At 35.3% G+C, this 24,871-nt stretch overlaps 2 protein-coding genes across 4 annotated transcripts in view; one reads left to right on the forward strand and one right to left on the reverse strand.

The window, feature by feature from the left end:
* DLD (dihydrolipoamide dehydrogenase) overlaps positions 1–18,131 on the forward strand; it is a 28,831-nt gene extending 10,700 nt beyond the window's left edge. Inside the window, exons 4-14 of the mRNA XM_069107007.1 lie at positions 979–1,047; positions 3,940–4,006; positions 6,207–6,307; positions 7,239–7,382; positions 7,730–7,831; positions 9,972–10,162; positions 11,517–11,687; positions 12,183–12,372; positions 13,108–13,245; positions 17,698–17,787; positions 17,874–18,131. Coding sequence (XP_068963108.1) covers positions 979–1,047; positions 3,940–4,006; positions 6,207–6,307; positions 7,239–7,382; positions 7,730–7,831; positions 9,972–10,162; positions 11,517–11,687; positions 12,183–12,372; positions 13,108–13,245; positions 17,698–17,787; positions 17,874–17,939 — 1,329 coding nt within the window. The 3' untranslated portion in view covers positions 17,940–18,131. The remainder of the gene's footprint in view (positions 1–978; positions 1,048–3,939; positions 4,007–6,206; positions 6,308–7,238; positions 7,383–7,729; positions 7,832–9,971; positions 10,163–11,516; positions 11,688–12,182; positions 12,373–13,107; positions 13,246–17,697; positions 17,788–17,873) is intronic.
* A 2,230-nt stretch (positions 18,132–20,361) lies between these two features.
* LAMB1 (laminin subunit beta 1) overlaps positions 20,362–24,871 on the reverse strand; it is a 114,190-nt gene continuing 109,680 nt past the window's right edge. For all 3 annotated transcript variants that reach the window (XM_069107005.1, XM_069107004.1, XM_069107006.1), the window contains 4 exons: positions 24,601–24,742; positions 22,311–22,487; positions 20,869–21,028; positions 20,362–20,676 (listed from right to left, as the gene is read on the reverse strand). In XM_069107005.1, coding sequence (XP_068963106.1) covers positions 20,540–20,676; positions 20,869–21,028; positions 22,311–22,487; positions 24,601–24,742 — 616 coding nt within the window. In that variant the 3' untranslated portion in view covers positions 20,362–20,539. The remainder of the gene's footprint in view (positions 20,677–20,868; positions 21,029–22,310; positions 22,488–24,600; positions 24,743–24,871) is intronic.

A 24,871-nucleotide genomic window follows, 5' to 3' on the forward strand; every position in this document is an offset into this window, starting at 1 on the left:
GTGTGTGTGTGTGTGTGTGTGTGTGTGTGTGTGTGTGTGTGTGTGTGTGAAGTGTCTAAGGCTAGAGTTGAACTCGGGTCCTTCTGACTCCAGGGCCGGTGCTCTATTCACTGTGCCACCTAGCGGCCCCCAGTACCTCTTCATTCTTATGAAGTAAGTTGGAAGTTTTGAGGTGATACTTCTGAAAATAAAGTTTATTTTGGGGCAGCAGTCCCAAAACTCATAAGTTAAATGCACTATTTAAAAAAAAGATTATTTTTATGCTAGGGAAATGATCAAGTAAGGACATTCTCTGTTCTGCCCTTTCCAAGTTAATATCATAAATTTTTCATAGATTTGACAGAGTATTTTTCTTGTGGACTTATGACAGTGGTATTGATGGGTAATATAAAACTTAAAATTTGTTTATGGACATAAGGGTATAGAGTTCGCAGAATAGTTAGAATAGGTCAAGGGCTAATTTGTTGAAATAGTTTCAGACTATGTCACAATTGATAAATAGCTTTGGGATGGAGAACACCTAGGTTCTTTCAGGTCCTACCTTTGACTCTTGCTAGTTCTGTGACCATAAACAAGTCATTTTACTTCTCATTGCCCAGGTCAGCTCTTTTAAGAGTAAGAATTATAGATGAGTGGCCGCTATGATTCTGTGTTTTCAGAGGAAGTTTCCACAATGGGAGTTCACCGTCTCCCTGTGATGAAGGCACAGGTCCTCTTTCCTACTCTCTCAGATTAATTTGTTTCAGAACTACTAAGTTTTTTTTATAAAGATGATTATTTAAAATTTAGTAATTAGTTTTGGTTCTTTTTGTAAAAGAATTTAAATAATATGTTTAAGATAAGGGTTATATTTCCCTGTATGTGACATACAGAATGAAAATCTGACTTTCCAGAGTAGTTTATGCAGTTACACTTAGTGTTTTAGTAGTGTGAATTATAATTGCAATTGTAATCATGAATGGTTTTTTTTCATTGTAGACAGTCTGTGTTGAAAAAAATGAAACACTTGGTGGAACTTGTTTGAATGTTGGCTGTATTCCTTCTAAGGTGAGTGTAAATTTTGTAAAATATAATAAGTTCCTTAATTTCTGGAATAGTATTGGGATGGAATGATTGGGCTAATTAAAAAAATTCTTGTATGAACTTCACATCAAAATTTCTAATTGCTGGAAGGAAATGAAAACAATTGTTTTAAACCAAGGGGTTTACTATTTTTCTCTTCCCCAAAATGTATTGAAATTAAATTTTAATACGATTATTGTGCTGTTAAAGCTCTGCTTTCATAAGACACAGCCTAAGCCACAAATTAAGTAAAGCCACCTACTAAACAAACAGGTTGAATCAGAGTAATCAGAATAGGGACTAGGATATTCTCTTATCTTGGAGTTTAGTGAAGATCGAATGCCCCTTACTCTTTGAGGTGGTGAGAGATATTTTCTTGGAGAAAAGGGAAATTGACACTATCTCCAATTTGGGGTAATAGCTTTGAACCTTGAGAAGAATGGGCAGTCAGGGCTACCTGATAAATAAGTTGTCATAAATAAGTTACCTAATAGTAAGTTGCCATCAAGAAGAATGATACATACTGGTTAACGTGGCTGAGTTTTAGGCATTAAAATATATTTAAATAGCTCATGTTGTTTTTCTTTTAAAATTTGCTTCTATTAATAACTTTCCTGTTTAGAAGTGGCCCTTTTGAAGTGTCAGCTAACCTCCCCTTGAATCCACTTTTGTATTGTATTTCACCTACGAGATTCAGTGGTCTACTCTGGAATATTAATCTATCACTTTGATCCCCACTGCTTAGTCTTCATTGAATTGGATCCTTAGCTTCAAAAAGTTAATTAAATTAGTTGTTACCAAGAAGCAGAAACTTAAGTCCATTTTGAAGGTATTATTTAGTTACCTTTTGGCCATTCTTATTTTTACCCATAATCATAAATTAAACATGTTAGACTAGAAGGAACCTTAGAGTTGATCTAGTCCATTTCATTTTACCAATGAAGAAACTTCAGTTTTCTAACCTGTTCCAAAATCTTTCAAGGAGTTTCATTGGGATCTGAGTCTGTTTAAAAAAGAACAATTAATGGGAGCGGCCAGGTAGCACAGCAAGTAATAACACCGGCTCCAGTGTCGGGATGACCTGGGGATCAAATCTGGGCTCAGACACTTAGCACCACACCCAGAAATAACTGGCCGTGTAACCTTGAGCAAGTTACTTAACCCTGATTGCTTTAAAAAAAAAAAAAGAACAATTAATGGCAAGAAAGAAGAGAATAATAATTTGCTGAATTTCAGTAAAAAACCTTTGTATAATTGTCAGATGGGATTGAAGAAAACATTATGATTTAATATGTACTGCTAGTGATATATACTTTCACTTGGAACTGTGATTAGTTGTGATATTTTTTCAGCTATGAAAGCCATTAAAACCATTTATTGAAAAAAAAAAGACCCATGAATCAGTGTAGCACAAAAGGTTAAAATCAAGATTTAGAAAAAAATCATTTTCAATTATGTCCTTGCTAAAAATATTAATAGTAATAATAAGGCTCTTTCATTAATAAAGCTAAAAAATATTTTAAATGTCTTTAATCTTTATCTCATCTTTTAAAATTTGCTTTTGTATGTTCTTATGTACATGAATATTAGGATAGTAGCACATGGATATAATTTATAAATATGCATATTGAGAGTGTATGCTTAAACATTTTCTACTTATTCAATGATCACTATCCTATGGGAGCAATACCAAAAAGTTCATTGAGTCAGTTTATAGCTTTCTTACTTCATAAGGATTAGTAATATTAAGGTATTTATGAAAAGAAAGGAAGAGAGAAGAGCCAGTTTACATAACCAGTTTACAAACTGTATTACAGAGGAGGAATCCTTTAAATCATGTGGTATTAGATAAAAACTGAAAAGTTTTGGAATCCATAGAAGCAAATATAAACAGCAGTCTAATGTTTGAGAAACAAACACTATTTGATGAAAATTGCTGGGAAAACTGAAGAGCCTGACTTTTTTTTTTTTTTTAAAAGGAGATTTTTAACAATATAGCATTGAATTGATTCACATTGTTGTAATCATTGTGTATATTCTTTTGGCTCTGCATTTTTCCCTTTATCACTTCTTGCAAATCTTTTTGAGTACCTCTGAATTCTTTATAGTTCTCATTCCTTAATGTGCCGTAATATTATGTTGTATTCAAATGCCACAGTTTCTTCAACCATTTTCCCGTTGTTTGGTACATACTTTATTTTAAGGTATTTTGTTTTAACTAAAAAAAATACTGCTCACTCTCTCTCCCCTCTCTCTCTACTTCTCCTCTCTTTCTCTCTCTCTCTCTCTCTCTCTTTCTCTCCTTCCTCTCCCTCCCTCTCCCTCCCTCTCCCTCTCTCTCCCTCTCTCTTCCTCCCTCTTCCTCCTTCTGTGCCCACCTCCACCTCCCATCTATCTAGGACTTCTCTTGCTTTCAGCCTCCTTAGGATACATTCCCAGTAATGAAATCTCAGTCATTGGATATGAAAATTTTAGTAACTTTCCTCGTTATAATTACAGACTTTTCCAGAATGAGTTAATCAACACAGCCCCAACCAGCCCTGTCTTCCCATGTCTCCTCCAACAATTAGTTTTTGGTAAACTCCTTGAAGGCAGGGACAGTGTTTTTATTCACTTTGTATTCTTCAAGGTATCTAGAATAATGAACTAAATGAGTGTGAATTGACTGAACAATTGATCCAGCTTCCTTTTTTAAGTCTTCTCCTTTTTTACACTCTGTTCCTTTCCTATGATCAAGTAATAAGTCTGTTCAGGCAGCTCTTAATTGATAAGAGTACTGGGCACAGTTATGGATAAAGACATCCATAAATGCTTTGTATCCTCACCTTTGTTTATAAGTACTATGTTTTTTTAGTTCTTTTTTTTTCTATTTTTCAGGCTTTATTGAATAACTCACATTATTATCATTTGGCTCATAAAGATTTCGCCTCTAGAGGAATTGAAAGTAAGTATACAATTCATAGTTTAAAGTTAAATATGCAGTTTGATGAGCTTTAAAAAAAAGGTTTCTATAATAGGGAAAGTTAGAATTAAAGAAAATATGGGAAAATTTTGGTTTGGGAAGAACAATGGCCTTCAGGCCCCTAGATTGCCACCCTTCTTGCCTTTGCCATTCCCTTTCCTGCACTGGCTCTAAAGCAGTAGGCAAATGTTGAGAGACTGTCTGGATGATAATAGGATGTTTGTGAGAGGGAGCACTGAATTAGGAAAGGGAAGATAGAGGAATTTAGAAACTTCGCCCAGAGTTCTGCAACCTTCTTTTGAGGAGAAACTAATTTTCATTTCCTAAAGTCTTAGTCTCTAGAGAATTAGAAGGGATGTTAACAAAGTCTCCCAGCTGCTTGGGGAGGTAATACTAACACCAGAGAATTCAGGAAAGTATTAGAGAGATGATATTGTAGGGAGATAAAAAGTGTGGGGTCTGCTAGACTAGGCTTTGACATCTCTATAGAGGTCTTGGTATAGGCTCTGCTGCTTCTCCTGGAGCAACAGCCAGAGCATGTTAGGCCTTCCTTGAGAACTGGAAGGTAAAATATAGACAAGACAAGGAACCTCAGCTAAGGCATCGACTATGAAGAAGAGCAGCAGGGGTTTTTGCTGTACAGAGGAATGATGTTTTCATCACGTTTTATCCCCAGTCCTCTCTTGCTTCTATCTGTCTGTTGGTCACAGTAGTCTTCCAGAAGAAAAGGCTGCAAGCTAGGTAAACCATGGTGATGAGAACTACAGGGAGTGAGGGAGATTTCACCTAAAACATGATTAAACATTAACATACCATAGCAGAAAGAGCCTTTAGCTTGGAGTCAGGAAACCTCAGGTTAGGTCCTGACTCCCAAGTATGAGTATAATAAATATTTAACATTTCTATGGTACTGTAAGGTTTTCAGAGTAAGCTCCATAAGGCAGACAGTGTGAATATTATCTCCATTTTATAGAAGAAACAGACTCAGGTTCAATGACTTGCCTTTGATTATATAACAAGTAAATATTGTGGTTAATATAGAGGTTTTAGAGCTGGAAGGGTCTTTAGGTCATTGAGTCCAACTCTCATTTTACAGATGAGAGAGTTGAGGCCCAGTAGGTTAAGTGATTGGGCAGCTAGGTGGTGCAGTGGATTCAGTGCTGGACCTGGAGTCAGGAAGACCTGAGTTCAAATGTGGCTTCCATCACTAGCTTTGTGACCTTGGGTAAGTAACTTAACCCTATTTGCCTCAATTTCTTCATCTGCAAAACAAGCTGGAGAAGGAAATGGCAAACCACTCCAGTATCTTTGCCAAGAAAACCCTGACCCCAGGGTCACAAAGAGTCAGACACAACTGAAATGACTGACCAACAACAAAGGTTAAATGGTTTGTAACACAGCTAAAAAATATCTGAGGCAGGATGCCTCAGGTCTTTCTGACTTTTAATTTCAGTGCTTTATCTAGCTCTACTACAATGCCTTAGCATGTGACCTTGGGCAAATCACTTGGGATAATAGGAGTTTAGAAGGAAACTAAGAGACTAGGCCTATATACCTCTCATTTTATAGTTGAAGTAATCAAGAGCCTTGAGAACTGAACTAAGTTGCTTAAAGTCATACAGTTTGTAAATGAGAGAGCCCATATTCAAACAACGGTTTTAAGACTCCAAATCCTTGTTATATACCACACAGCCAGATTTTCATCTAGGTTTAAGCAGTTCTGTTTTATGCCTTTTTCATATGTTTGTTCCCAAAGTCTCATGTGAATGACTAGTGATTGAAACATAGTTGATCATACTTGGTATAAACCTTTACTACATTTTGAAACTTCTTAGTTTGCCTTTTTTAAAAATGTATTTTACTTCAGTAAGCTAGATTTTTTTTAAAGATTTCAAATACTTGTTTTGCTCATTACCCATCAAGTGGGAAGAGAAATTAGGAGATTGCCAGAGGGAAATAGCTTTTGAGAAAGGACATAGGTTTAATAGGTTATCTTTTTGATTCATAGTGTTCCATAGTATGGTTATATTATAGTGCGTAGCTGAAAAATTTTATTCTGTAGTCTTACTTATTCTAGAAGTATGATAAGTGGAAACATGGTTTTAGGAAAAGGAATTTTTTTTAGTATTTGTCTTTAAATATGACTAAAGACTCATCTAAATATTCATTTAACAAATTACAGTTAAAGAAATCCGCTTGAATTTAGAGAAGATGATGGAGCAAAAGAACTCTGCAGTAAAGGCTTTAACTGGTGGAATTGCTCACTTATTTAAGCAAAATAAGGTTTGTTTTATATGCAAGTTTCTTTTTTTTATTTCATATAAAATATTCTTTTTCTGGCAGTAGTTTAGCGTTTTATAAAAAATGGCATCAAACAGTACGTTAGAGTTTCAACTCATGCATTCACAAATTTTAAAATGTCTAGACTATGTAGGCCACTGTGTGTTAGGCATTAGGAAGATACTATAAATCATAGTCTCTGTTCTAAAGTTTTTACAGTCTAGTAGGAGTGATAGACCTGAACATGGATGAATATAAATGTATTATATCATATGAGGAGAAAAAAAAAATTCCGGATGAAGGGAATTAAGGAAGGCTTTATAGAAGCTTCAGGTGTCATTTGAGCTGGATCTTGAAAGATTACAAGATGTCAGGTCAAGGAGTAGGTGTTCCAGGCATAGAGGTGAGAAGGCCTAAGATCTATATTGGGAATTAAGAGTAGTGCAGTTTATTTGGGACATAGGATGTATGAGAGCATAATTTTCCATTTTAGGGAATATTTAATATAGTATCAAAGTGATTCCTCTGAAATCTTTTATCAAAGACAGTAAAGCTACTTTAATGAAAAACCACTGTTTCAGAATTTCTTACTTGATAAATACATAGTGTCATATAGTAGATAGAATGCTGGGCTTGGTGTCAGGAAAACCAGCATCCAGATATTGCTGTAGACACTTGCTAACTTGGGCAGGTCACTTACCTTCTCTAAGCTATTGTTTCCTCATTTGTAAACTGAGGATCATAAATTATCCTAGGTTTTTTATGAGGGTAAAATGAGAATTTTGTAAAGGACTTTATAAGTCTTAAAGCATTATGTATATTAAATATCAGCTACTATTATGTTATTTTATTGTTTTTTTTTCTACTGATAAACATGTATGTGCATGTGTATGTTTGTTTGCTCTTCTATATAAGTGTTATCCTTTTTTTAAAGGTCACCCGTGTGGATGGATTTGGAAAGATAACGGGCAAAAATCAGGTCACAGCAGCAAAGCATGATGGCAGCTCTCAGGTTATCAATACAAAGAACATTCTCATAGCCACAGGTTCAGAAGTTACTCCCTTCCCTGGAATCACGGTATAATTTACCATTATTACTAGTCACTTTTATTAGAAATGTCTTCATAAATTGTTCTCTGTCTCTTTGATTTTGAACAAATTTGGTCCGCTACTGAAGTCTTAACTTTGTCTTTAGATTAAATTTACCATTTTGTTTCCAAACATGATAACTCATAAAAATTTTCAAGTTAACTTTTTCTAATACATTTCAGTAAAATTTGACATTGTGGGTAGTGGTTTCAGAAGAAAGTTTTGGGAAAAAAGACATTTTAGTGATGGTGTTAAGTGATGTCTACAGTTTAAAGAATCCCACTAATTTTTCACAGGTTGTTTTTAATTCAGTATCTTTTTTGCTTGATTTTATAGATTGATGAAGATACAATTGTATCATCTACAGGTGCTTTATGCTTAAAAAAAGTTCCAGAAAAGTTGATTGTCATTGGTGCAGGAGTAATAGGTGTGGAATTGGTAAGTGGGACGTTTGTCTGTGTATGCATGCATGCATGTACACACATATGCACACACAACATATCTATATTGCATGTAAAGAAGGTTCTTGATCTGGCTTGGGGGTTAAAGTGATGACCTTTGTTATTTCTTCTAACTCTTATTATACATAAACATTAATCACCTATATTTGTGTTTATATGTGGTTATATACACAAGACATTATTGTCAATATCCTGCATCATATTTATACCTAGCCATATCTTAATTTCCATTTAGGTCACCCTCTGCTTTTGTGTTTTTGTAGATTAATGTATTTTTGACTGATAGCTACATAATGTCTCAGGAAGAATATTTGGTCACTGTTAAAGATTTGATCTTTTGTGATTGGGGGAAGTTTGGGATCTTTGAAAAGTACTGTTTAGTCTTTTCCTCTTAAGGGTCTGAGCATACTTGTACGTACTTCAGCATACCCACATACGCCTCTTGGGGGCTACCAGTTGAACTACATGTAATAACTGGGCATTAATGATTTTTTCATGCATTTTGTTTTTCATTCAGGTATGGATAGTCAGGGTATGGATAGAGTACTTCTAGATGTTAATATAGATGCTGTAGTTTTCTGGGTCTTGATGTGTGTAATTACTGCAGTGTTAACTATGACTACGAATAGTCTCACATTTATACATAATTGAAATCTCGAGAAATATAATTTAACTTATGAAGATATATAAATTCATTTCTTAATTATAATTTAGACACATATTTGACTAAGCTTAGTGTTCCACCCAGCTCTTTTGAATTTTAATATGATGTGGTCATTTTATCTCAAGTTTCCTGTCACTTTCACATTCCTAGCTATTTCTTTTTCTTGTTGGTGAGAACTAAGTCTGGCTAAGGGAATAATTGACTCCCTTGTTTTGATTACCTTCTGAGTAATGTAGTTAAAATAGGGCATGACAGGAATTTTTCTGATGACTCTGTCTTTAGCAGAATGAGACTTCAAAAAACAAGTAAGGTCATTGAAGAAAATGCTTAATAATGTTTTAACTACTTGATTCTAGGCCAGTTTTATAATATGAATTTGCAAAAGGGTCATTCATAGTCTTCTTTTTCCTAGGGAAATTTTATATGAATGTTAAAATTTTTATATATGTGTGTGTACATGTGTGTATATCAGTATTAGAAATTAGAGTTTAAAATTTTGATTTGTAGATTAACATAAATCTTAACTATTAGCAAATGATGGTAAATAAGATTATATTATACAAGCTTGAAATAAAAGAAAATACTGTTCATAAAGATAACAAGATCTAGTGATTTGTATAAGCTGAGTTGGGATTTTTGGTTATGGAAGAGGGTAAAAAGAATCTTCTGGCTAATTTTCATGTATTTTAAGACTACAAAGATCTGAAATCTCTACCAGTATCCTTTTTTTAATGGTTGCAATTAAATCTATATGAAGTTGAGATTTTCATATTAGTATTCCATGCAGTAAAATCTTATATTACATTCTAAAGCTTTCATAAATATTTCCATAAATTGAAACACTTAAGCAAATATTTTTCTTTAATTCAGTTGAAAAATAAAACTTATTTATTTTACATTTACTTTTTGAATTGTTAGAGAATAATAATGAAATATTTGTTTCTATTTTTCTAAGTGTTTACTTATACTATAAAGAATTATATTCCTCTTATTTCTTATGCATAATTTCTGGCACATTTGTTCAAGGTTCTGGGTGAAATTGTTTTAAAATATTTCTCTCCATTATAACTTGCTTGTTTTTAAAAAAGTCTTCCTTTGTAAAAAAAAAAAAGTGAGCATAATTTTAAAAATGTACTGTACTCATAAGTTAAATTGAACATAAACATACATTAGCGTTGGGAACTGATTTTGAGTGGAAGATACATATTTTCTAGAAAAATTTCATTGAGGAAATGAATATGCTATGTTATAGATCAGTTTGTCAGGTATAATTTCATTTTGGTAGTGCACTATTAACTGAAATACTCTTTAGGATCAAAAAATAATATGCTAAAATTAAGATTCTTTGGGCTTCTTTATTTTAAAAAACACAGTACATTATTTTCTAATTTATTTAACCATTGAAATGTGTTGCTTTTTAAATTTATTTGTGTTCATGATTTGTTATTTGCAGGGTTCAGTATGGCAACGACTTGGTGCAGAGGTGACAGCAATAGAGTTCTTAGGTCATGTTGGTGGTATGGGAATTGACATGGAGATTTCTAAAAATTTTCAGCGAATCCTTCAAAAACAGGGATTTAAGTTTAAATTAAATACCAAAGTTACTGGGGCTACCAAGAAACCAGATGGAAAAATTGATGTAGCGTAAGTGTGGTGCATTTATTTTTATTTGCATTATCCTTTTATGAAGATTTTTTGTATAGGTCAAAAATTCAGGTTTTAAAGACATTTTAGTAAGTCTTTATTTGAACTCTAACTAAAGATTATTTTATCTCCCAAAAGAATTTTTTACCGTGGTGTTTTAATAGCGAAACAACATTTTTTTATTTTTAAATTTTGATATGCAGTCAAGGCTTTAGATTTTTAAAAAGAGAATCTAAATGAATATAGTTATGGAGATAATTAAATGGTGGAAGTATTTATACAATTTTATTAGGAACTAATAAATTTGTAACTTAAGTTGAATCCATAGAAGGTAATTCAAAAATAATTTACTTTGGACCATTCATTTTTACAATGCTTAAAACCTCAAAATCTCTAAATGAATTAAGGTTAGGAATATGTTACTTAGTGGGAGGGAAAATAAGCCAATTTTTCATGTGAGTACTGTATCAGCAATGCCATATTCACAATGCCTATAGAGATTACAAATATGCTGATATAATTATCCATCACAAAATACGTCAGGTTTGCCATTTGGGGAAATAAACTAGAAAATTTATTAAGATACCAAAAGACTGAGTCCCAAAACCAGAAAGTGAAAGCCATCAGAGTAGTTATGATATTGGCACAGGTAGATAAAGTAGAAAGCACCCACATTTTCAAGCCTTTAAAACAGAACAGGCTACCTCAGGCAAAGGTCCTCCTCTCCCCACTCACAGCAACCACCCAGTGTCCTGGAAGAGCGCTCCCAGCAGCTCTGGCCTCCCGGCAGTGCTCAGCCGGAGCCCTAACTCAAAAAAAAAAAAAAAAAAAAGGCAACCCCCGCCAACTGCCAACCACAGGACTGTTAGCTCGGCTTTTTTTTTTTTTTCTTGCTCTGCTATGTCAGCATGTCCATGGGGCATGGGAGATCTTTAAATCCCATAACCCTTACAAGTACCCAGGAGTTCTTAGTGATAGATCTGTAGTAGATAACTTTGAGCAGAAATTTCATTTTGGATCATCTCACATTAATTGCTATATTTGGAGAGAAAAACATTGTAGCATAGGATAAAATGTTGAATTTGAAATTAGAAGGCCTGGATTCTGCTCTTACTCAACTTTTTCTGAGCCTCAGTCAGCTTTCTGTGACTGAGTTATGAGCAGATTGTAAACTACCCAGAACTAGTGAAATCATTCCATTACTGCTTAATTTTCTTACTCTTGGAAAGGTCTTTGTTGACACAGTACTTAGAAAAGCTAATTTATGAGCATTAGTAACATTTTAGTTAATGTCTTTACTTTCAAGTATATTTTGGTTCTTATTTACCAAGACTTTGTAATGTCTTTTGCTTAGAGTTGAAGCTGCTTCTGGTGGAAAAGCTGAAGTTCTCACCTGTGATGTACTCTTGGTTTGTGTTGGCCGACGACCCTTCACCAAAGACTTGGGACTGGAAGGACTTGGAATTGAGCTGGATCCCAAAGGTAGAATCCCAGTCAATACCAGATTCCAAACCAAAATTCCAAAGTAAGTCTGATAATTGTAACATTTTCAATGAACTTTTTAGATTCTATTTCAGATATTCCTATTTTGAAAATGAGATTTATAATATATGAAAAAATTAAAATTATTTATGTGGGGGAATTCATGGTGAATATGTGAAACTTTAAAATTCTGGGATGTGGGTTCATCAAATGACTAAAGTTAGATTTTATGAAATTTGGGAATTAGAAACTTAACCTGTAAATTAAAAAAAAATTTTTTTTAAAGCAATTTGGGTTAAGTAACTTGCTCAAGGTTACACGGCCAGTTATTTCTGGGTGTGATGCTAAGTATCTGAGCCCGGATTCGATCCCAGGTCATCCCGACTCTGGGGCCGGTGCTCTTACTCACAGTGCTACCTGGCTGCTCCTAACCTGTAGCTTTTTAAAAATTGGTGTGATTGCTTTTTAGGTTATCATTTGGGTATTTAATGCCCAGGATTTCACTGGGCACTGTTTTTCTTGTCATTTTGTGGTACAGTATCTTTGCTATTGGAGATGTAATTGCTGGCCCCATGTTAGCTCACAAAGCAGAAGATGAAGGTATTATCTGTGTTGAAGGGATGGCTGGAGGTGCTGTACATATCAACTATAATTGTGTACCTTCAGTGATCTATACACATCCTGAAGTTGCATGGATTGGTAAATCAGAAGAGCAATTGAAAGAAGAGGTAATGAGAATTTAACTTCTGGGCCACTTGTATAAACTAAACCAAAATCATAATACTTTGGTTAAATAGCTGTTGTTTAGAAGTAGCAGCTGTGGTTCTCTATCTTATTTATGGGTGTCAACTTTGAGTAATTTTATTAAAATTGTTAAAAGTTTGACCTGTAATCATTTTCTCAGTCTTTACAAGCTTTTACTAGTGGATTTATAACTTATTTCACATTCTATAAAACATTAGATTATCCAAATGATATTTATACTTGTGTTTACCTAGTGAGCATCATAATGTAGAACATAATACAGAGCTGTAATGGAAGGAACACTGGCCTGGTGGGTGCTGTAGGTGCAGTGAAGGGGTGGGAGAGATGTTAGGTGGGAAGGAAGTTCTCTTTATTTGCTGTGTGACCATAATTGGTCTCTTTATCTTTCTGGGCCTCAGTTTTCCATTCTTTAAAATGTTAGTTTAGACAGATGTTTAGTAAGCTTCATTCCAGATCTAATGTTCTGTGATTATATATATAGTCACTCTCTCACCCACTATTTCTACCAATAGTTTGACCATTTAAACTTAAGGGCTCCTTTATGTTTAAGTCACTTGTGAACAAATATGTGAGCAACAAATTGAACCAGACAGTAGGAGTTCCACCAGATGGAATGAGGTTTTATAATGCTTATACATTATAATACTTATACATTTATAATGCTTATACATGCATTACTCATCATCTGTTTTTCACAGGGCATTGAGTACAAAATTGGAAAGTTTCCTTTTGCTGCCAATAGCAGAGCTAAGACTAATGCCGACACAGATGGCATGGTGAAGATCCTTGGTCAGAAATCAACAGACAGGATACTGGGAGCACATATTCTAGGATCAGTGAGTATTGTGAAACTAGAGAAATTTTAGCTGTTTGCAAAGCATAGCCTTGTTTCAGTTTAATTTTTTAATCAGTTTAGAAACATTTTAAAGTGTCTACCATGTACCAGGCATTGCACTAGGTGTTATAAATAAAATAAAAAACTGAACACATTCCCTACTTTCAAGTTTACATTCTGTTGGGAAGATATATGTTAGCAGATAAGTAAATGCAGGATATATTATTTACATGTATATGTATATATATGTTTCATTTTGGGAAGTTAAAATAATTGGGAAAGACCTTGAAGAAGTTGCATTTGGATTGACTATTGAAGGAGAGGTAGAGGTTCCAGAGACAGCAGTGGAAAAGCTAAGAATTTCAGGCTTAGGCGTAGAGATGGGAGATGGAATGTTATATAGAGGGACCAGGAGGCCAGTTTGATTCAGCCATAGAGTACATGGAAGAGAGTGATGTGAAATTATCCTAAAAACATAGGCTAGATCTACATTTCCAAAAAGAGGAATTTGTACAAGGGAACTGCTGAAGTTTGAGCAGGGGAATTTCAGAGTTTTGGAATATAAATTTGTCAGCTGTTTAGAGGTGGGGAAAGAGTTTGAATGCAGGGAGCACAAATAGACTGTTTCAGTAATATAGATAGATTTTGAGAGCTTTAACTAGGGTAGTTGGGGTGTGAGTAGGGAGGAGATAAATATGAGAGAAAACTGCTATTGAGGACGAGATCTGGTAGCTGATTGGATATGGGGCCTGAGGGAGAGTGAAGAATAGAGGATTGCTTTTGGGTTGCAGACTTCGAAAACTGACAGAATGAATGGTGGCGCTCTTAACAGAACTAGGGAAGTTAGGAATGGGTATGTGTTCACAAGGAAATAGGATGACCCACTTAGGACATTTTGTCTTTGAGTTGCCTAAGGGACCTACTGCCAGGTGGAACTAACCAGCATGCAATTGGAAGTGCAGGACTGGAGCTCAGAAGAGAGATGAAGGTTTTATATGTAGATTAGGGAATCATCATTTTTGATTACCAGGTGTCTTGACAAAGGTATAGTGGTGATTATACTGATTACTCATTGCAAGTCTTAAAGGATATATCATCTTTTACTCAGTTTTTCCCCTCAGTCAACTTGTTTCCTAGCAAGGAAGTTTTTCTAAGATAAACTTAATCAGCACTTTGAGATCTGGGCAAGTTTATTTAAACAGGTGACCATACCCTGAATCATAAAATATTCTTTTTGCTTTACAGCTAATTTCCCATTCACTAAAATTTCCATCAGATTAAATTTTTTTTGTTATGACTAATGGCTTTCTTAAATTGTGTAGTCCTATTGTTTAAATGTATAAAACTTCCCTTTTCATTCTTTTTATTAAGTCCATTTAAAAATACTTCATTTGGGTGGCCAGGTGGCTCGGCGAGTGAGAGCACCGGCTCCAGTGTCGGGATGACCTGGATCAAATCTGGGCTCAGATACTCAGCACCACACCCAGAAATAACTGGCCATGTAACCTTGAGCAAGTTACTTAACCCCAATTGCTTAGGGGCGGCAAGGTGGTACAGTGAGTAAGAGCACCAGCCCGAGAGTCAGGATGACCTGGGATTGAATCTGGGCTCAGACACTTAGCACCTACCCAGAAACACCTGGCCGTGTAACCTTGAGCAAGTTATTTAACCTTTGCTTTAAAAAAAATAAATAAAATAAAAATATATCATTTTAGACAGTTGAGGCCAGGATAGAATGGGCAGATAGTGTAAGCAGAGACCCAGAAAAATTGAGAGGAGGGAAGAATATTGAGTCATGATCATTAAAGGGCCACACAATATAGAGAAAAGAGGATTGGACATGGATTCAGTAGACTTGGTTTTTGAATCTTGGCCCTGATATGTGCCTGTGGACCTATAACTTAAGCTCTGTGCTTCTTAATTCCCTCATCTATAAAATGGAGATCAGGATACTTGCATTCTTTACCTTACAGAGTTGTTTGGAAGAAAGCTGTGTAAATGTGACTAGAATTTAATCAGTAATAATAATATTTGTTACTGTTTATTACTAATTCAGCCCAAATATTTGAGTACTTACTAAGTATTTGATACTGCTAGATTCTGTGGATACATTCAGTCATTCATTAGGTGTTTACCAGGTTTCTAGTACTGTGATAAGCAGTGGGGATACAAAAAAAGCAAAAACATGGGCTCTCCCCCAGAGGAGCTCACAGTACAGGGCTCCTAGGAGTGGCCTCTTGAAAAGTAAGATCTGAACTGCATCTTGAAGGGAAACCAAGAGGTGGAAGGGAAGAGTGAGAACATTCTAGGTGTGGGGACAGTCAGTAAAAGGAAAGGTCGAGTGTGTGAGGAACAGCAAGATCAGTGCTGCTGTACCTGGAGAAAAGTATAAAACTGGAGAGGCCTTTTAAAGCTGGGGAGCCAGTGAAGTGTATTTGAGGAGGCAACATGATCAGACCTTTGCTTTAGGAAGATCACTTTGGCAGCTTAATGGAGGATGGCCTGGTATGAGGAGAGTTTTGACACAGGGAGGGACTATTACAATAATCTAAGTCTGAAGTGGTGAGGGTGGTGGCAGTGTCAGAGGAGATGAGAATGTATGTATATGAGATGTTAGGAAGGTAAAAACAGTAAGACTTGGCAATACATTGGCTTCATGGAAGGGTGAGCATGAGAAAGTTGCAAGCTTGAGTAAACTGAGGATGATACTAGGTTCTAAACCTGGATGACTGGGAGGATTGTGGTACCTACTGTGGTACCCCCAGTAGCAATAAGGAAATTCCTAAGAGCAGAGGGTTTGGGGGACAGATAAGGAATAAGGTATTATAGGGACCATTTGCTATCTTATTTACTTTCTTTAGCATTTGCCTAGCTGAGTTAACTAAAATCCAAGATTTTGAAGTAATTCCTTTGAAGATCAGTTTTTTTTTTTTTTTTTAAAGCAATCGGGGTTAAGTAACTCGCTCAAGGTTACATGGCCAGTTGTTTCTGGGTGTGGTGCTAAGTATCTGAGCCCGGATTTGATCCCTAGGTCATCTTGACACTGGAGCTGGTGCTCTTACTCACTGTGCTACTTGGCTGCCCCAGAAGATCAGTTTTTATGTGTTGACAAAAATTAGAGAAAATGTATAGACTTTTAGATAGAAAAACTGTTCTGTGGCTTTGAAAAATAACCAGAATTGTTGTAAACTACTAGTGAAAGTGAGCAGAGCTTGGGGTAAGCTTGTAAAACAATGGGTGGGCCTTCATTTCCATTTTTTTTTTTTGCACTCCCCTTTTCTTATCTCTTATAAGAGTTGCTTTTGGATGCACCTTAGATGGGGTAGATAGCTGCTCTGGTTCCCTCTGCCTCTCAAATTCTATAATTCAAAGGAAATCAGGTTGTTTTTTTCTTTTTGGATGGCAGGGCAATTGGGATTAAGTGACTTGCCCAAGGTCCCACAGCTAGCAAGTATTAAGTGTCTGAGGCCCGGATTTGAACTCAGGTCCTCCTGACTCCAGGGCCGATGCTCTGTTCACTGCACCACCTAGCCTTGGGAATCAGTTTTAAGAAAGATGATTTAGTTTAAATAATGCAACTCAATATTTTGTTTGGTTTAAGAAAACTATATTGACTTTGAACTTTTTCTTCAAAAGTTTTAGCAGGTTGGGGTGGCTAGGTGGCACAGTTCAAATCTGTTCAATCTGAGTTCAATGAGTTCAAATCTGGCCTCAGACACTTAACACAAAAACTAGCCATGTGACCTTGGGCAAGTCACTTAACCCCAATTGCCCTACCTTCCCACCTCCAAAAAGCAAAAAAAAAAAGTTTTAGCAGGTGGTAATAGTTTTTATAGTATGCATAAAGTTCACAAATAAACAGCTTACCATGACTGGGAAGACTTGCATTCTTATATAATCCCCCCTCAGGTATAAAAATACTTTTCAAACTCTATATAAACACTGATTATAGGATGTTATCTTATTTGTAACAGGATTCATTCATTTAACAGAATGGTTTGAAATCATAGGATCTGGGCCTGAATTCCATTTCTGCTGCTTCATTTCTATATGACCTTAGGCAGCAAGTCATCTGCTCCATGCTTCAGTTTTCTCTTCTGTAAAAGGGGAGTTGGACTTAATGAACTTCCAGCTCTATGATTCTTGTGAACATAATAAGCACCCACTATATATGTTGTGATCATTCTTAGGGCTTGTTTAAAATACTGTCTCTGCTCTGCCCTCAAGATGCTTAAAATAGAGCTTAGAGGATGGATTAGTTCAAGGCTTGGAAAATTGCTAATTCTTTGTGAGCTCAGAGGATATTGGTAAAAAAAATCAAATAAAATAAGTTACCAGTGGATTTAATAGGAAACAAAAAAAAGTAAAATATGCTAATGTACACATACATATATGCATATGTGTATATTACTGCCATAGAAATAGAATTACCTCCTGGCTTATTACTTTAAAGGGTGCTGGAGAAATGATAAATGAAGCTGCCCTTGCCTTGGAGTATGGAGCATCCTGTGAAGATGTAGCAAGAGTTTGTCATGCCCATCCGGTAACTATAATCACTGTAGAATTTATTTCTAGAACTTTTCTTCTGCCACCAAGTTGTCTTACTTTGATATTTTTTTTTCCTTACAGACTGTATCAGAAGCTTTCAGGGAAGCAAACCTAGCTGCATCTTTTGGTAGAGCAATCAACTTTTAAAATGAAATATTCTTCTGAAGTATCTGCGAGATATTTGTGGAGGGCTTCTAATCTGGAAGGCTTATGGCTCTGAGACTCTTAAGACTGAATTAAATAATGTTTTTGTTCAGACAGCAAGTATTTAATAAACAGGTTTGGATGAAGTCGAATGATCCAGCGGCTATCTATTAAATAAATTTAATAATCATTCAATTTCTGTGCATTGAGTACTGCAAAGTAAAACTGAAAGGATAGCTGGTACCTGCGAATTTGGTAAGAATACATAAGCTTTCTGTAGCATTACAAGAACTGCTTAACTGTTATACTTTATTAGTTTCCACCCCAAAACACTTGTTTCTTCCCCCTGATTCAGTCACATTGAATGTACTTGCATTGGTGTTGCTGGACTACAGTATGTGAAGTGAGTTACAATTAAAGATAGGTTGATCTAGTGGTTTATACTTGGTTTTCATATTGGAAACAAGTAATTAAAATGAATAATAAGTTCAAATATGTTTAACAGAATAGTGTAAATATAGGAAATAAATGTTAATCATTTAATTTTTATTTAACCATTGAATTTTTACAATCCAGAGATAGAAATATTTGGGGGGGAGTAATGAAATTTCCAAGGTCACATCATTGTAAATGAGTAAGAAGCATTAAGTACACTGCCACAGTCTTAAAATGCCTTTGAGACTTAGGAGTAGTTAACTAATTGAAGACACAAATGAGTCGTAAGCTTGCATTTGTTATTCACTAAATAGGTTATAACTATCTCTGGAATGTAATTTTTATAAGGTCTAAGACTTTCCGGTTCAGTCTTGAAAAAGAATAATTTTCTAATCAATGTTTAATGCTAAGGGTCATATCTTCAGTATTTTCTATGTTTTGGAAAAATGGCAACCATTCAAATGGCCATTTTAGATACATGGATATATGTTCTGTGAACAGATCTGAAAGTAGATAATGCATTGGAGAAAGCCACGACATTAGCAAAACTTTCAACTTGCCTATTCTCTTTTCTTATTTAGTTATTTCATTCTCCATTGTATTCAGGAAATAGGTAAAGTGTTTTTCTAATACAATGTGAATTATTGTTTCTAAAAATGTTATAAAATTATATTTGTTATTGAAAACAAAATGACCATTTTCCTCTTGTAATGGTTACTCTTAAAATTATGCATTATTATATAGTGAATACTAAAGAAGAAATAGGGACTGCACCAATGTAACATTATTCAGTCGAGAAACCTAGTAATTTTTTTTTTTGGAGGGGGGAAGGCAGGGCAGATTTGGGTTAAGTGACTTGCCCAAGGTCACATGGCTAGTGTTAAGTGTCTGAGGCTGGATTTGAACTCAGGTTCTCCTGACTCCAGGGCTGGTGTTCTCTTCACTGCGCCACCTAGCCACCCAAACCTAGTGATTCTTAAAAGGAAAAATTTTGTAGTGGTGGTTCAGAAATTGTTACTACATGCTATCAGAATGAATATACATGCATATTTTTTAAAGAAAGGTAAAAATGTTAGTTTAAGATATGAGATTATTTGCATATACTGTCACTCAAATGTAAGTACTCAGGGTGGGTCTAACTCTTAAATTTTAGTGGCTTAGCTTGTATAATTCAGCAGAGTTGGTACCTCTGGCATTCTTGATTTTATTTGGTTACATAGAAAGGTAAGATGTTGTAATTATTAAGCATTTCCTTCTTTTAGAGGTGTACCAAGGTTACTCAACTTTCAGCCCCTTTAGAACATTGAAACCTTATTTCGGATTGTCTATGACTCTTAACTTCATCAAATCCTATTTGAACCCCAAACTGATACACCCATGGGGGAAAAGGTTGGTTACTTGGCATAATTAGTAAAAAAGAAATCAGAGCTGTCAAACTTGGGGCCCAAACTGGATTAAAATGATATTGGGAAATGTTTTAACGAAATAAATAAAAATATAACCTAGATAATGTTAATTTGTTTTCTATGTCAATTTCAGTTTGACATCACTGATAGAGGCCAAGGTCATTCGTATAGAAATTGGAGACTGGATTTGAACCCAGGAGGTTCTCTGACTCCATATCCAGCACATTTTTTTTTGTCTTAGTGGTTCTATTCCATTGCAATGGATAGGAAAACTCCCCTTTTCTGACAGGCCCTTCATATCTCAGTGTCACTGCTTTACTTGAGATGTCTTCTGGTATGAGGAGGTAGTTTTGATCCTTGTCTTTTTTTTTTTTAATCTGCTTTTCGTTTTGTCCCCTTTAGCAGAGTGATCCTTTAGCAATTTCTGGAGTGTAGTGGTACTTTCCTTTGAAACTGGAGGTAACAAAATAAAAAGTAAGGAACCACAGTCCCCATCATTGAAGAGTTCATAGTTGTAGTAAGTATATAAAACAAACTAAATGAAACTCCAGGTTGGTAAAAATAAATCTAACCAGATGCACCTCTGTTATACAAAAAGTGCATTTTATTTGTAATTTCATTAAAAAACATTTGGCAATTAAAAAAATTAAATAAGCAAAGGTGGACATTGTTTCATTTTAACATCAATGTGTTAGCTACATTTTAAAAAATACAATTGATATAATACTTTGGTCTCAGCCATTTCTGTCCCTTTTGGCTTTGCTACAAACAAGTGCTATAAACAGCAACTTTTTGGCTTATATCCTGTAGAAGTGAACGAACTTCTTCTTCTAGTTTCACCAGTTCTTGAGCTTTATCTTCTAGATATTTTTGATTATCTTCATATTTTTGCTCCAAATCTGTAGACATGAAAAAAAATTTGAATTTAACTGATGATATGATATAGTATTTTTGTATTTAAAAATAATCTTTTGTCTAGATATTAATCCTTGAAAGACCTTCAGAAATTTAACTTTAAAATTGTTGGAAGCAAAAGGGAAAATTATCTTTCCCATAGTCCCAAATAGTCATTTTTCTAGAAAATGACTTACCCTTCAGCAGTTGGAGCTTACTATTTGCTTGGGCAAGCAGCATTTTAGCTTCATTTTGTAGCATTTCTGCTTTCTTTCTGGCATCAGCTGACTCTTCACTTTTCTTCGTAATCAAGTTTTCCACTCTTTTATACTTTCCACTAAGTTCACTGTCAAGGACCTGCAGTACCAAGTTTAGACACAAGATGGAAGAATTAATTACAAAAATCATACAACAAACACAAGCACCACCACATTCCTTATAGGAATAAGGAGCAGAGAAGGGGATTTAGCTTACAGGGAAAATATTACATCTGGGTAGGAGGAATCAGGGTGGAACTGAGGTTCGACACTTTCTTAACTTATTGCCTCATCTATAAAATGGCTATTAGGATAGTTGGTGTTTGTTAGTGAATCAAAGGACCTAACGTTATGTAAATGCTGTGTAATGAACATTATTAACGTTCAGTGAACAATGAAATATTTTAGAAATTTGTAATTACACAAATTTAGTCTGTTTGATAGAATGGAAATTGAACTGGAAGTCAGAAAAACTGGGTTCATGGCCTCCTGTGACTGTTTTCTCTAGCTTTAAGTTAATAGAGAATTTGGGGTTCGGAGGCAATGTAGAAGCCATCAATTTTCAAACTTAGCTAGATTGAGACATTAGATAAGTCACTTAATCTCTGAATTTCAGTTACCTTGAAACCAGTGAGCACCCAAGCTTAAAAATCAAGCTTAGATCAAGGTTGTTTGGGTCTCTCTGTGTGTGTATACAGCCAGCTTTTATTGATTACCACTGGGTACTTCTCAAATTGTGATTCTTTAATTCAAACAGCAAGTTAATGCTAAACTTGTAGAATGGCACAGCTAAAATTGAAACATACAACATTTGAAGAGTCAGGAGGACATGCATCAGTGGGAGGGCCTGAATTACAAATTATTCCTTTGAGAAACATAATTCAAACAATAGTTAGGTATATGGAAATTTAATTTTAAGGGGCTTTTGTTCCTCATCATCTTATGTAAATACTGTCTGAACAGACTGTTAAGAAATATTTAACATACCAGCACCTGGCAGGAAACTATTTACAATGGAGAAAGCCATTAATAATTTTTTCCATTAAAAAAACAACATAAAACAAAACAACTAGGAAAGACATTTGTTTTCCAGCATGACATTGTGCTTTATGATTATAATTTTCCTCCTTATTGGTAATAACCATGTCCTCAAATATTAGAAAAAAGTTACTCATCTTTGCTGATTTTTACTCTCTTACTTAAAAGTAAGGCAGCTTTTGTTTTTTATTGTTACAGTCTTTCATTGATCATGTTCTTGCAAAAAGGAAAGGGATTGAGTTCTGCTAAGTAGTCTTGAGTGACAGACTTTTAGATTTTATTTATTAGGGCGTGCTGGGTGATGGCTACTCCCTTGTCACTAAAAGCTCTAAAACCTCACTTACCTTCTTAACATCATCTGCACTTTGTTTTATGGTATTCACTACTTTCCCAATATAGTCCGCCTCCTCAGTATTCTGGGCAGCCTTCCGCTTAAGTTCTTCCATATTCCTTTCAAGCTCACTTATACGCTGAGAGGCATTGTATAAGGTTTCCTCAGACGCCGCAGTTTCAGACTCAATCTAATAATAAAAATACAAGTCATATAGTCATCATTCATTAAACTCAACATACAAAGTGCTAAATTTGGAATCTAGGCTCACATTCCAGGCTCCCTTGCACATAACCCAAGCATGACCTTGGGTAAGTCATTTAATTTCCCAGCAGTTCAGTTTCCTTATCTACAAAATGACTAAATGATTTCTGAGTTTATCCAACTCTTAAGTGTCAATGACACCAATAATCCATGTTGTAAATTTTATATATTAGTATGTGGTCTTTGTTGGGTAAAGCTTACCCACTAAAACTAAATTCAGTGTGCCTTATCTTTATCTTTTTTTTATTTAGGACTTCTGCTGGTTTAGTCTGAAATAAGAAATGAAACCTTCCTTAGCCTGCATATAGTTGTCTGGCAGTAAAAGAGCTTTTCATTTAAATGGTCAAGTCTTTTGCACTGTTCATTTTAGTGGAGGTGGGAGGGGTTATTTTTGAGACAGCTACTCCCATTAAAACTAAGGAGAGTAAATATGTATGAACTAAATCCTTAAATATTTTGCCAAGTATGGATATGGTATAAAAACTTAAGTAGTCTGGCAAAAATAACTGCTAATATGTCTAATTTTACAAATTGAATAGCACACGCGCGTGCATAACACGTTCCCTTTCAAGAGCAACGTTCACGTATGTGTGTGTGTGTGTGTGTGACAGATCCTCTCTCCCAACAGACTGCATCTGATTTAACTAACAAGACTGAGTTTGCTTTTCTAAACATTTTAATTGCCCCACTCTGACCAAAACAAGCAAAGACTCTTACTGTTGGTGGGGCGGCTAGGTGGCGCAGTGAACAGAGCACTGGCCCTGGAGTCAGGAGGTCCTGAGCTCATATCTCATATCATGTCTCCTGAGCTCCTCAGACACTTAACACTAGCCGTGTGACCTTGGGCAAGTCAATTAACCCCAACTGCCCTGTCTTGCCCTTCCAAAAAAAAAAAAGGGAAAAGATAAAAAAGACTGTTGGCAGAAACAAGTATGTGAAGAATAGTATGTGATAATGAGAACTATTCATTTCCATTGAGGGCAGAATTGTTAGTTAGAAGATTTTTATGATTGCTAAATCATGGGATAAGTCTAGATTTTTAATGAAATCAGGTGGAAAGCTATCTGGCAGAAATGACTGGTAGTGCCTTGCAGCCTGTGAACCCTTGGGAACGTGGAGGGACAGCCAGTTTCCATGTCCTCCACTGTGGTTCCTCTACATCATGGAAATGACCATAGGGCTAGGTTCTCAATTAGTAAGAATGTGAGAAGGCTCATCCTCCATGGATGAGGGTCACTAGGTGTTGGTTTCTGAGGCAATTCATACATTTAAGAAATACCCTCTTGGAGGGAAAAAAGGTTCTCTACAGAATTGCTTCATAACATAACAGCCCAATTAAGTGGATTCATGCTGATATTCATCACTTCTGGAATGTACTTTGTAAAACTGAAAGGCTAAGCTTGTGTGAAAATTGCCTCACTAAGGAATTTTAATACCTACTACCATATTTATCTATCAAAGTATGTTTTTCATTTTAAAAAACCATGCTCAGTTAAAGAAATATCCACTTATTTCCTATTTTATGAGTGGGACAGATGCCATTTCCTCGTCTACTGAAGCACCTTACTGGCTAGACGTTTCATCTGTAAAGGATGGGAGCTAGGAAACTGGTGGAGAGATGTTTTGGTCTCCACTATTCTTTCCTTAAGACTTAGGTCTTTTAGTTTTTTTTTTTTTACCTGTAAGTTGTACTTTCCAGTGCCTTAGCCTATCACTACCATTGATTGCGTAGCCTGCTTTTATAAAATTAGCTCTCAAGAAAGTATGTTATTTCCTATTCCTGATTCTCAAAAAAATTTCCTAAGAGAAAAGAGGCTGTGCACCTATTTTCTGCTCTGGTTTCTTTTGAAAAGTTAGAGTGATATCAGTGTCACCAAAGACCTGTTACATTAACAGTTATATTTCTTCACCTGTTGGCAAAGACAGCCTCTGCTTTAGGCAGTAAAAAACGACCTGAAACTCCATGCCCACTACCCCAGACTTCGTGGGATAAATGCTTTCTCCTCTCAATAAAACCCCCAACAATCACATTCTCTTACTGAAGTCAGTAGGTTTTGAGTTCCTTGGATATCTTCATCTGCTTGTTTAATGGCCCTTTCTGCTGCAATCTGAGCCTTTTCAGCTTCTTCCAGGGCTTCCTTTACCATGTCTGTGGTGACTTTAACATCTGTTGCACTTTTGCTGAAACAACAAAAAGTTAATACATCAGATCTTTATTTGTATGTATTTCTCCTCAGGACAAATGAAAAAAATTAAAAATGTCTCAGGACAACAATAACCTAAAACTACATTTGTGGGGAAGGGGAGATC

Source organism: Petaurus breviceps, unplaced genomic scaffold (genome assembly GCF_028583685.1).
Source record: "Petaurus breviceps papuanus isolate PSGF00001 unplaced genomic scaffold, PetGlider_PUasm1.0 84, whole genome shotgun sequence".
NCBI classification, from domain to species: Eukaryota; Metazoa; Chordata; class Mammalia; order Diprotodontia; family Petauridae; genus Petaurus; species Petaurus breviceps.